General features: G+C 43.6%; 1 protein-coding gene across 1 annotated transcript; it reads left to right on the top strand.

Moving 5' to 3' along the window:
• The first annotated feature begins 3,474 nt into the window (after positions 1-3,474).
• Positions 3,475-4,419, top strand: LOC112060469 (olfactory receptor 4N2-like). The gene has a single exon (XM_024110917.2). It carries the CDS (start codon positions 3,484-3,486, stop codon positions 4,417-4,419), a length of 936 nt encoding a protein of 311 aa, XP_023966685.1. The 5' UTR covers positions 3,475-3,483.
• The last annotated feature ends 8,711 nt before the right edge of the window (positions 4,420-13,130 follow it).

Genomic DNA, 13,130 nt, shown 5'->3' with positions numbered 1-13,130 from the left:
TGCCCCCCCCCAACTGCAAGCCTTTGGCATACACAGAATCGCCCACCCCCGACATGGTCTGATTGGAAGTCAAACTACACCTATGGGTCCCACAGGGATCCGTTTTTGGCCCTACATTTTGGCCCTGGGTTGCTTGGTAAACTGGGCAAAAGCAAACAATACACATTTTAATACAGCTAAATGTAAATGCACACATCTAGGAACAAAGAATGTATGCCATACTCACAGGATGGGGGCCTTTATCCTGGGAAGCAGTGACTTAGAAAAAAAGATTGGGAGGGGTCATGGTGTATAATCAGCTGAACATGAGTTCCCAGTGCAACACTGTGGGGGGGGGGAGAGCTATTGCTATCCTGAAATGCTTAAACATGGGAACCTAGAGCAGGAGAGGAGAGGTTATATAACCTGTGAATTTGGCAAGGGTGCTACTGCTGCTGGAATCTTGTTTCCAGTTCGTGTCCACAATTCAAGGAGGATGTTGCTATATTAAAGAGGATTGAAGGAAGAGCCACGAGAATGATTAAAGGATTAGAAAACCTGCCTTATAGTGATAGATTTAAGGAGCTCAAGCTGTTTAGTTTAATAAAGAGAAGGGCAAGGGAAAATTTGATCTCAGTCTATAAGTACCTACACTGGGAACAAATATTTCACAATAGGCTCTTCAATTGCACAGACAAAGGTATGATAACACAATCCAATGGCTGGAAGTTGAAATTAGACAAATTCAGACTGGAAATAAGGTGTAGGTTTTTTTAACAATTAGGGCAATTAACCATTGGAACAATTTATCAAGGGTCATGGTGGATTTGCCATCTCTGGAAATTTTAAAATCAAGATTGGATTTTTTTGTTTTTTAGGGTTTCTGAAAGATATGTTCTAGCTCAAAGAGCGACTATTTTGAGGCTATTCTCTGGCCTGTGTTACACAGGAGGTCAGACTAGATGATCAGAATGGTCCCTTTTAGACTTGGAATCTATGAATCAATAAATGAGTAAGAAATGTTACATGAGCAACCTACATTCTGGCATTTCTGAAATTTTAAGTGCTTGGCTTTAAAACACAAAGAATTTTCTTTTAGCACAGAATATTATTCTATATAATTGTAAATATATCTTTTAAATGACTAGAGCTGATCAGACTTTTTTCTGTTCTTTTTGTTTGTTTCTTTGTTTTTGTTTGTTTTGTTTTTGGCGGGGGGTGAAAACTTGAGGTTTTTGTCAAGAAACAAAAGATTTTTTTTCTTTTTGGCCAAATCAAACTTAAAAAAAATTCAAACACAAACAGTCACTAACAAACCAAAAAACGGCCAAAAACTGCTAAAAAGAACCACAGACAAAAATATCAGAAACTTGAAATATTTTTGGTTTTCAGTTTTCTAGCCTAATTTAAAAAAAATATTGGAAAGAAAACCCTTCCCACATTAAAAAAAAATCAGAAACCCAATTCTCTCTCTAAAAAAAAGAGAGATTTGATGACTAATTTTCAACCAGTCTTAAAAGTGACAGATTATGAAACTTCAAAAGTCGCCTATGATGAAATCACCAAAGGTGAATGATTTTGCTAATCTCAAAAATCAGTAAAAATTTTTCTGGAGGGTGCCCCCCCCCAAATCCATACACCTTCTACATTTCAAATTTTAGAAGGGGCCAATTTATAATCACTTGATTTACAATCTGGACTAGAAAATGAGAGAATCTGAAAATTCAGTCTTTATTTATCAATTACATGCTGTGAATTTGGGGAGATTACGTTATATTCTTCACACAGTGCAAAACTCCATGTTTTAAGTGAAAATCTGAATGCTACCATGAGTATAGATAGGGTGACCAGATATAGTGATTTTACAGGGACAGTCCCGATTTTGGGGTCTTTTTCTTATATAGACTCCTATTACCCCCACCCCCTGTCCGGATTTTTCACACTTGCTGTCTGGTCACCCTAAGTATAGATGTTCTACCACCAACTCCATAAGTCTATTTATACACTCAATGCCAGATCCCCAGCTGGCATCAATTGGCAGTAGCACCATTGAAGTCAATGGGTCAGATTCACCGCTGGTGTGAATTGGCAGCACTCCATTCAGTTAAGTGTGACCATCTATATTGCAGATCTGCATATGGGTAAGCCAGTAGAACCTGCAGCCATGCACCTGCAAGCACAGTCTATCCCTCGGTGTGTAAGTTACCTCAGTGGAGGCTCCATTCTCCTCCCATTCTCAGAATGAAGAGGGGTAACTAGTGGTGTTCCCCAAGGGTCCGTCCTAGGACCAATCCTATTCAACTTATTCATAAATGATCTGGAGAAATGGGTAAAAAGTGAGGTGGTGAAGTTTGCAGATGATATTAAACTGCTCAAGATAGTTAGGACCAAAGCAGACTGTGAAGAACTTCAAAAAGATCTCACAAAATTAAGTGATTGGGCAACAAAATGGCAAATGAAATTTAATGTGGATAAATGTAAAGTAATGCACACTGGAAAAAATAACCCCAACTATGCATACAATATGATGGGGGCAAATTTAGCTACAACAAATCAGGAAAAAGATCTTGGAGTCATCGTGGATAGTTCTCTGAAGACGTCCACGCAGTGTGCAGCGGCAGTCAAAAAAGCAAACAGGATGTTAGGAATCATTAAAAAGGGGATAGAGAATAAGACTGAGAATATATTATTGCCCTTATATAAATTGATGGTACGCCTACATCTTGAATACTGCATACAGATGTGGTCTCCTCATCTCAAAAAAGATATACTGGCACTAGAAAAGGTTCAGAGAAGGGCAACTAAAATGATTACTCATATGGAACAGGTCCCATATGAGGAGAGATTAAAGAGGCTAGGATTTTTCATCTTGGAAAAGAGGAGACTAAGGGAGAATATGATAAAGGAATATAAAATCATGAGTGGTGTGGAAAAAGTGGATAAGGAAAAGTTATTTACTTATTCCCATAATACAAGAACTAGGGGCCACCAAATGAAATTAATGGGCAGCAGGTTTAAAACAAATAAAGGGAAGTTCTTCTTCACACAGCGCACAGTCAACTTGTGGAACTCCTTGCCTAAGGAGGTTGTGAAGGCTAGGACTATAACAGAGTTTAAAAGAGAACTGGATAAATTCATGGAGGTTAAGTCCATTAATGGCTATTAGACAGGCTGGATAAGGAATGGTGTCCCTAGCCTCTGTTTGGAGCTGGATGGCAGGAGAGAGATCACTTGATCTGTTAGGTTCACTCCCTCTGGGGCACCTGGCATTGGCCACTGTAGGGAGACAGGATACTGGGCTAGATGGATCTTTGGTCTGACCCAGTACGGCTGTTCTTAGGTTCTTATATTCTAATGTTCCTTGCCCATAATGAGGCTCCTCCATGCCTGGCCCAAATGTTTCGGCTCAGCGCACTGTGCTATTGCATGCTCATTCACAGTGACCGCTATAATCTCCTCCTCTCTCTCCATCCTGTGTGTGCTACAGCGATCCACACTGATGGGATGGAGCATGGGAATCTCACACGGGTGACGGAATTCATGCTGCTGGGGCTACCCCAGGCCCACAAGCTCCAGCTCTTCCTCTTCTTCCTCTTCCTGCTCTTCTACATAGTCATCCTCCCAGGCAATGTCCTCATCATCCTCACCATCCGGAGTGACCCCCACCTGGGCTCCCCCATGTACTTCCTGCTGGCCAACCTGGCCTTCCTGGACATTTGCTACTGCTCTGTTACCCCCCCAAAGATGCTGGTTGACTTCTTCTCCCGCCACAAGGCCATATCCTACAGGGGCTGCATGGCCCAGATCTTCTTCATCCACTTCTTGGGGGCAGCTGAGATCTTCCTGCTGATGATTATGGCCTATGATCGTTATGTGGCCATCTGTAAACCTCTGCACTATGCCAGCATTGTGAGCAGGGGGGTCTGCTGTGCCCTGGTGGGGGCTGCCTGGGTGGGGGGCTTCATGCACTCCATAGTCCAGGTGGCTCTGACCATCAGGTTGCCCTTCTGCGGCCCCAATGAGCTGGATAACTTCTTCTGTGATGTGCCCCAGGTGATCAAGCTGGCCTGCACCGACACCTACGTGATGGAGATGCTGATGTTCTCCAACAGCGGCTTGGTCACCTTGGTGTGCTTTGTCCTCCTCCTCATCTCCTACACCGTTCTGCTGGTCAAGCTCAGGATTCAGTCCCTCTGCAAGAAGAACAAAGCGGCCTCCACCTGTGTCACCCACATCATCGTGGTCATCATCATGTTCGTCCCAGCCCTCTACATCTATGCCCGCCCCTTCCGCAGCTTCCCCCAGGACAAGGTGGTGTCCGTGTTCCACACCGTGGTCTTCCCACTACTGAACCCCATGATCTACACACTCAGGAACAAGGAGATCATCTGCTCCATGAAGAGACTGATGATCAGATACAGCTATTGGGGTGGGAAGTAAATGGAAGCCAGAATAAAGAAGTTTCAAACTGTGATATACTTTTCTATGTGCGGGGCTCCATTTTGCTTTTAGATACACTGGAGAAACTCTGTAGTTATGCTGTAGTATCTATTGAGCAACTTGAATCTGTTAAATAACTTTATAGTAAATCTGTAGTATCTATGGAATATGTCTGTAGTACATATTGAAATCCCTGTACAGTCTGTTGAGTAATTAGTAAATCTGTAGCATCTATATAGTGACTTGCATGAGTAAGTCTACAGTAGCTGTGGAGGGAGCCTGTGGTTAAATGCAGTCACTCTATAGAGTGTATGGATTTACTCCGTACTTTCTATGGACTAACTATATCATGAATGTATAATATCAATAGAGGATCTGTGGAATATCTATGGAGTAACTCCGGAGTTTACACTGCTATAACTGAGAGAATAAATTAGCTCATTCTATTTTATATCTGAATATGGTGCCAGTCCTGGTTAATAATACTTAATACTCAGGAGATGATCATCACTTGTATTAGTTGTGTTTAAAACATGGAAGGAATTTTGGTCATGGGTCAATTGTCTAGAGCTAAATTCATGCCACTTAAAGCCTGCAGGGTTAATTATTGTCTTTATTTATATTTCACAAAAACAGTGAGGAGTCCGGTGGCACCTTAAAGACTAACAGATTTATTTGAGCATAAGCTTTTGTGGGTAAAAAACCCACTTCTTCAGGTGCACGGAGTGAAAATTACAGATACAGGCAAAAATGTATATTGGCACATGAAGAAAAGGGGTGTTACCTTACAAGTAGAGAACCAATGTTGAAGGCCAATTTAGTCAGGGTGGATGTTGTCCACTCCCAATAATTGATGAGGAGGTGTCAATACCAAGAGAGGGAAAATTGCTTTTGTAGTGAGCCAGCCACTCCCAGTCCCTATTCAAGCCCAAATTGATGGTGTTAAGTTTGCAAAAGGATTGTAGCTCAGCAGTTTCTCCTTGAAGTCTGTTTTTGAAGTTATTTTGTTGAAGAATGGCTACTTTTAAATCTGTTGTTGAGTGTCCAGGAAGATTGAAGTGTTCTCCTACTGACATTTGTAGGTTACCATTCCTGATGTCTGATTTGTGTCCTTTTATCCTTTTATGTAGAGACTGTCCGATTTGGCCAATGTACATGGCAGAGGGGCATTGCTGGCACATGATGACATATATCACATTAGTAGATATGCAGGTGAATGAGCCCCTGATGATGTGGCTGGTGTGGTTGGGTCCTATGATGGTGTCGCTAGAGTAGATATAGGGACAGAGAAGGCAACGGGTTTTGTTACAGGATTGGTTCCTGGGTTAGTGTTTCAGTGGCGTGGTGTGTAGTTGCTGGTGAGTATTTGCTTCAGGTTGGGCGGCTGTCTGTAAGCGAGGATTGGCCTGCCTCCCAAGGCCTGTAAGAGTGAGGGATCATTTTCCAGGATAGGTTGTAGATCGTTGATGATGTGCTGGAGAGGTTTTAGCTTGGGGCTGTAAGTGATGGCCAGTGGTGTTCTGTTATTTTCCTTGTTGGGCCTATCCTGTAGTAGGTGACTTCTGAGTGTCATCAGACAGCCACCAGTGTGGTGTTCTGCTCTGTTCAATGTTGATATCAGTCGGCTGCCTGCGTGTGTTCCCTCTATGTGCTACCCTGGCTCTGCAAGTCGTTGGCACAGCAGACCTCGAGAGAACCCCCAATAACCACAGACTCCGATGAAGTACGAAGGCACCTGGGCCAGGTTTATTGTCGAAGAGAAACACAGTCTCTAGCTCCCCGGATTAGATATCCAAGGTTCTGCTAACTAGTACATATGTGCTCCCTGGCAATGGACCAGCTCAGTCAGTGGCGGGACTTTCCACTGCCCCCTAGGCCAGACAAAGACACCGCCCCAGGGATGAATTCTTATACACAGGTACAAACAAGTTACACATCACTCCTGACGTATTGAGGTGCAACCCTTCTACGTAGCAAGGTCCAACCCCTCTATGCAATAAGGTGCCGCCTCTCATCTTGTACATGTTGGTTCGAACAAAACAACTCTATCCATCATATTACCCTTTGGACCCTGTCTTTAGGGTGGGTCAGCCTTTTCCTTGTTATCAGTGTGGAATGTGCAAGTATCAGAGTGTTCTGGTACCATATGTTTATATCTCTAGTAACCAATACATTGTAGGTATATGTTTATGCAACATCAGCCCTTTCCTTGCAAGCTTCTGTAAACAGGACCTGCCTCTGGCTCACAGCTTAACTTTGCTTTATGTTAGCAAAGTCTTGACCACTACTTTAGTTCAGGCATTAGGCCTCATACCGGGCCTCTGATACCAAGGTTTATATCTCAGGGCCTCCTCTTACTACATTCCCCTACTTTTTGTCTTTTTATGGGGAGGATGTTTACCCATCATCCCGGAAAAGCATAATGTATGGACTAAAGATAACCCAGCGGACTAAAGACTGTTATGTGGTTATCTTATTTTACCATTCATTCACTCATGCCCCATCTGTCTTTTTAGTCTGTACATTCCCACGTATGATTGATAGACAGATTTTATTTTCCAATTATTTTTTTAGTCCCTTATGATGGGCCTGGGAATGTTAGTCCCAGGACCTTAAGTAGGGGTGCGGGGTCTGTGAACGGTATGAGATGGCCTGTCTTTTTATTTCACTGAGGGCTTCATAAGGATAAAATAAATATCCCAAATATCTAAATATCTGAATATATGGATATAAGTAAGGTAATATATATATGATATATATGTGATATAAGTAAGGGCACATATGTAAGCTATACATCTGACTGTTTGTTGGTTATGGAAGGGATGCATATATGTTGTATCACAGTGAGGGTTATTAAGGGATGAATATGCATTTTGACACACACATGCCTCAACTCCTCACTCCCTAAAATGATTATTTGGGTGCACCACAGCAGTGTTGATCACCATTTCCATCCCCTTATTCACTCAACGTTGTAGCTTAGCTTTCCTAGTTTGACGGGCCATATAATAGCACATTCCTAGTAGAACAACAACTGTTAGTGCCTGGATTCCCATTAGAATTACGCTTATGGTGCGGACCACTGGATGTAAAGTCACATCCTCTGGAATCGCCCACCACGGTGTTTCCACCTCTCTTTGCACATTCTCTATTTCATTTATTTGCTGTTGGATCAATTGGGTTATTGGTATTAGGGATTCTTTAGTTCTTGTCACCAATTCATGTATATCTAGCTGCAAGAGTTTCACTGGGGGAAACAAGTCAATTAATAAATCCTGTAAGCGTTCATGTGGAATGATCATTTCAGTGAGAGCATTACCCTTGCTTGTTGGCCAGAAGGCATGGGCCCCTATTTGAATGGTGTTGGTAACAGGCACACAGAACCCAGCCTCACTTGTGGGGCAGATGTTGTCATTTATGGAAAAAATATGATAACCTATAGCACAGGCCATGTCGTGAATGCGTACTACCTCATAAACCAATTCCTTTTGCACCAGTCACGCCCAGACTTTTCTCATGTCATTAATGTCAATTGTGGCATACCACTCACACAGCCACCATCCATTATGTTTTGTGCAACAGACTTGATTAATTTCCAAGCCAGTTTCAGTTACCAGGTGAACAGTGGGGTAATGCTGTACATATTTAAAAGCGTTCCCACACTATTTGTGTAATATACCTTGACTGGCTCTTGCACCCATCTGGGACCGCCATCATGAGGTACATGCTTTTACCGTCCTCTTGGTCCAGTCTCGGAATCCTATCCAATTTAGCAATTATAAAAAGATAGGCACCATATGGTTTATGCCCTGTTGTTGTATCTGGTTTAAGATGGCTGTGTAGTCTAGTATCCATGGCCAATTCTGTAATTGCAACTGCAGCAAACTTTGCTGTACTATCATAATTACCCTATTGCCAAAGGACATGGAAGCAACTGCCAATGAAATGTCATTGTTTTGTATGCTGTTGATGAGGGACAAAATGGTAGCATTCAGGTGGCTAAACCCTTGAGCGATTACATGCATATTATCAATAGTGATCGCATGCTGGTCCAGTAATAGACGGCTAATACCTCCTCCTGTTTTAACTGCCTTGCCTATTCCATTCACCACGGTATTTATTTTTAAATTAAGATTCTCAATATCTGCCGAGTTCCATAGGGACATGCCAAGGCTGGAGCCTCCCCACGCTGTTCCTAACAAATCCCTTCTATCTCTATCATATTGTGGGGTAATTTGAGAACCATTCAAAAATTGTAATTGCTTTTACACTTCTGCATTAAACCAATCTTTATAGTGTTCAGGGCACTGATGTGGTATGGTCATACTGGCAAAATCAAGTTTTAGTGGCACATAGATCCATCCTACATTTTCTATCATATATTCTGCAGTAGGGTGTAGGAAGATTCCTGAGGTAGGCCATGGTTGTATGATGGGACACTCACTCCTTGGGATAGTGTCAGTGTGTGGAGGGATGGGAGGAGGTGGTGTTGGGGCTGTTGTTGTTGTTGGACAGGCATCTGTACAGACCTGCACATGGTAGATACATTTCCTAGTTCTCGGGGTTATAGACCAAGTCCCCATGTATATTTCTGTATACTTTAGTTGGATGTTTCAAATGCGAATAGGTGCACTCCACTTATCCTGCAAGTCAGTAAACTCCACCCTGTTTGTCCAATCTCCATATGTCTTTATACTACTTTCTATGTAACTAATTACTGTGTCTACTGCTCGAAACCAGTCCAAGTATACTGTATCGGTCTTGAGCTTGTGTGCTTGGACGATGCATGCCACAGTGAGATCCTCCCCCACCACTACTGTGAGATATCGCTCCATTATTTGTTTTGGTGCCACCAGAGCACCTCCATTTCCAGAGTGGCTCGTTTCCTTTCCTTACTTTGTATATGTTCCTGTTCCTGTGGCACGCTACCGTCAAGAGTGTTCCTGGAGTCTGCGTGAGGAATAGCAGTAATGACAATAGTGTGATCACAGTTAACAATAATATCAACATTCCAACAGCATGTATACTATGACAGTGTACCCCATAAGGCTTTATGGGGGGGGGGGGGGGCGCTTATGAATGTATGTATGATGTAAATGGAATAGGGTTTTGCTATATATGCCAAGTAACATATCTAGGTAAAGGTTATGATCTACTGGTTATGTTCATCCTAGTTGTATGCAGGTACCATTTGTGTGTTCAAAGTTATGAACATTGGCTGTATACTCGCTTGATTTCTAAGAAGCCTTAGTTAGAAATGTGGACACTTCTTGGGAAAGGAATGTGCAAGTTAAGTGCTAAATCAGGAAGCACTTAACAGACAAAAGAGCTTGGAAGACTCCAATCCACATAAGAAGTATACCTGAGGACATTCAAGGAAGCATGTGGGTAATGGCTGCTACCTGCAAGGCCTGAGTCATGTATGGACATGTGACTTGCCCATGTGATTTTGAATCTCCATTTTGTGTCTGGATTCTACACACGGGGAGGGAGGGGTGTCTATCCAGAAGAGAAAGACCTGGGAGACTCCTCCATTTTGTCTTCAGCTGGCTAAAGAGAGAGAACCTCTCCATCCTCCACCCCCACCCCCACCCCAGGATACTGAAAGAAACTGGGACGAAGGACAGAGACTGCAAAGGATGTGAGTAATTGCTGGACCCAGGCTAAAAGGAGATTAGTCTGTAATAGGGAGCATTTTGGAACTGGTGAGCCTATCTGTATTCAGTTTCATTATTGTAGATTTGTGCATTTTATTTTATTTTGTTTGGTGACTTACTTTGTTCTGTCTGTTACTACTTGGAACCATTTAAATCCTGCTTTCTGTATTTAATAAAATCACTTTTTACTTATTAATTAACTCAGAGTATGTATTAATACCTGGGGAGGCAAACAGCTGTGCATATCTCTCTATCAGTGTTATAAAGGGTGAACAATTTATTAGTTTACCCTGCATAAGCTTTATACAGGTTAAAACAGATTTATTTGGGTTTAGACCCCACTGGGAGTTGGGCATCTGAGCGTTAGAGACAAGCACACTTCTGTTAGCTGCTTTCAGGTAAACCAGAAGCTTTGGGGCAAGTAATTCAGACCCTGGGTCTTTGTTGGAGCAGATGGGAGTGTCTGGCTCAGCAAGACAGGGTGCTGGGTTCCCGAGCTGGCAGGGAAAGCAGGGGTAGAAGTAGTCTTGGCACATCAGGTGGCAGTTCCCAAGGGGGTTTCTGTGATCCAACCCATCACAGTGGCATAGTCAAGCAGGATCCTCCTTCTTCACTTTTTTAAAGATGGGCACTACATTAGCCTTTTTCCAGTCATTTTGGACCTCCCCCGATTGCCATGAATTTTCAAAGATACTGGCCAATGGCACTGCAATCACATCTGCCAACTCCTTTAGCACCCTCGGATCCACATGGACTTGTGCATCCGGCTGCATGGACTTGTGCTGGTCCAGCTTTTCTAAATAGTCATGAACCACTTCTTTCTCCACAGAGGGCTGGTCACCTCCTCCCCATGCTGTGCTGCCCAGTGCAGCAGTCTGGGAGCTGAAGACAGAGGCAAAAAAAGCATTGAGTACATTAGCTTTTTCCACATCCTCTGTCACTAGGTTGCTTCACTCATTCAGTAAGGGTCCACATGTGCAGCTTCAGACCCGGTCCCTATGTTCCTCGCCTGTGTGCTGTTTTGGTCCCTGCACAAGTGATTGCTGATTTGCACAGGAAAGTTTCCTGCAGTGGGGGAAGGAACAGAGCAGCTCTCCCAAGGAACCTTCAGCAGAGGATTGGCGAGTACCTCCAGAAAAGTTTCCTAGAGATCTCTCCAGAGGATTCATCTAAAATCTTGGTGTGCATTAACACACTGTCCTGCTGCACTGCTTAGCTTCACAAGGGAATATGGAACACATGCAAACAAAACTAGTTTTATACATTTCTGTCCCTTCACCCACTTCTACAATATAAAGAGCAAAGGACAGCTCTACCTCATATAACCAAGCAGCATCAATTAAAAAGATCACTTACTCCTTGCCTGCATCATGCGCACCAGAGACAGACTTCTTGTACTAGCTAAACCTCTCCACAGTGGAAAAGAGCTCCTGACTCACCTCACCACTAGACGACACTGCCATGTGCTCTGCACCATCCTCCAACTCGACCTCCTCATCCACAGCTTTGTCCTCGGGGTCGAGTCCCCTCTCTGTCGCCACCAGTCCCACCAAAGTATCCAGAAGGCTCTTGGCAGTGGAGGTGACATTGTTGCTGAGGATACTGTCCAGCTCCTTGTAGAAGCAGCAGCTTTTGGCGCAGCACCAGAACGACGGTGTGCCTCCCTTGCCTTATGATATTCCTATCTCAGCTCAATACTGCTGCATGTCCTTTTCGTAACCCTTCTACAACAAGCCATGAAAAATATGGCTGTAGATACTGAAGTTCCTACGGCTGAAGTGGAGCTGGGACTGGACAGCCTCCTCGTCCCACAGTTCCAGCAGATCCAGCAAGTCAGGTGAGCTCCAAGCCAGAGAGCGTTTGCTGTGCAGAGCCACCATGGTCAGCTGGGAAGATGCGATGTGAGCTCTCCAAACTGAAAAAACAGGAATTGGAAATTCAAAAATTCCCTGGCCTTTAAAGGGGGAGAGGCGGATGTTTGTTTATCTGGGTGCAGGGAAGTGGAGTTCAAACTGCTGACCGGAGCGCTCAAGATGGGCATTGTGGGACACATCCTGGAGGCCATTAACAGTAACATATCTAAGCACGGTGTCTATAATGACACTTTGTCAATATAACTTTTACCGCCAAAAGCTCTACACCTCTTGTTGAGGTGGCTTTATTTTGTCAGCAAAGCAGTCAGCCAAAGGATAATTGTAGTGTGTACACCTCCACTGTTTTATCAATGATACCTGACTTTTGTTGACAAAACTGTGTGATGAGACAAGGCTTTAGATATATGTTTGTTTGTTTTTTTAATGCAAGAGGTACGGGGAATAAAAAGGAAGAACTAGAAATACAAGATTGGTGTTGTGCCTCAACTCCTTGGACATGTCATGAGCGCACTCAACAAACATACCAACCATCCAAATTGGAACCCATGTGAGCAGCCTCAGCAGAGACCAAGGACCAGCCCTGATCTGAAGGGAACACCTCAGAAGTGGGAGAGGGTAGTTCTATCTCCCAGTGCCAGTCACTTCATGTTCTTTCCATGGAGACTGTGAATCCATCAAAATGGACAATTGTTGCCAATCAAATATTGTGGTGGGTCATAGAATCATAGAATATTAGGCTTGGAAGAGACCTCAGAAGGTCATCTAGTCCAACCCCCTGCTCAAAGCAGGACCAACCTCATCTAAATCATCCCAGCCAGGGCTTTGTCAATGGTGCTGCAAGCAATGTGGATCACAAGGGACGTTTCACCAACATCAACGCGGGCTGGCTGGGAAGGGTTCATGATGCTCGCGTCTTCAGGAACACTACTCTGTTTAAAGGGCTGCAGCAAGGGACTTACTTCCCGGACCAGAAAATAACCGTTGGGGATGTTGAAATACCAATAGTTATTCTTGGGGACCCAGCCTACCCCTTAATGCCATGGCTCATGAAGCCATACACAGGCAGCCTGGACAGGAGTCAGGAGCTGTTTAACTACAGGCTGAGCAAGTGCAGAATGGTTGTAGAATGTGCATTTGGCCGTTTAAAAGGTCGCTGGAGATCGCTATTGACTCGCTCTGA

Source organism: Chrysemys picta, chromosome 13 (assembly GCF_011386835.1).
Source record: "Chrysemys picta bellii isolate R12L10 chromosome 13, ASM1138683v2, whole genome shotgun sequence".
NCBI lineage: Eukaryota > Metazoa > Chordata > Testudines > Emydidae > Chrysemys > Chrysemys picta.
This window is presented reverse-complemented; position numbering and strand designations above follow the sequence as displayed.

What these genes read in the sequence shown, in the direction of transcription:
- LOC112060469 (XM_024110917.2), top strand. Translation starts at nt 3,484, where the DNA reads ATGGAGCATGGGAATCTCACACGGGTGACGGAATTCATGCTGCTGGGG.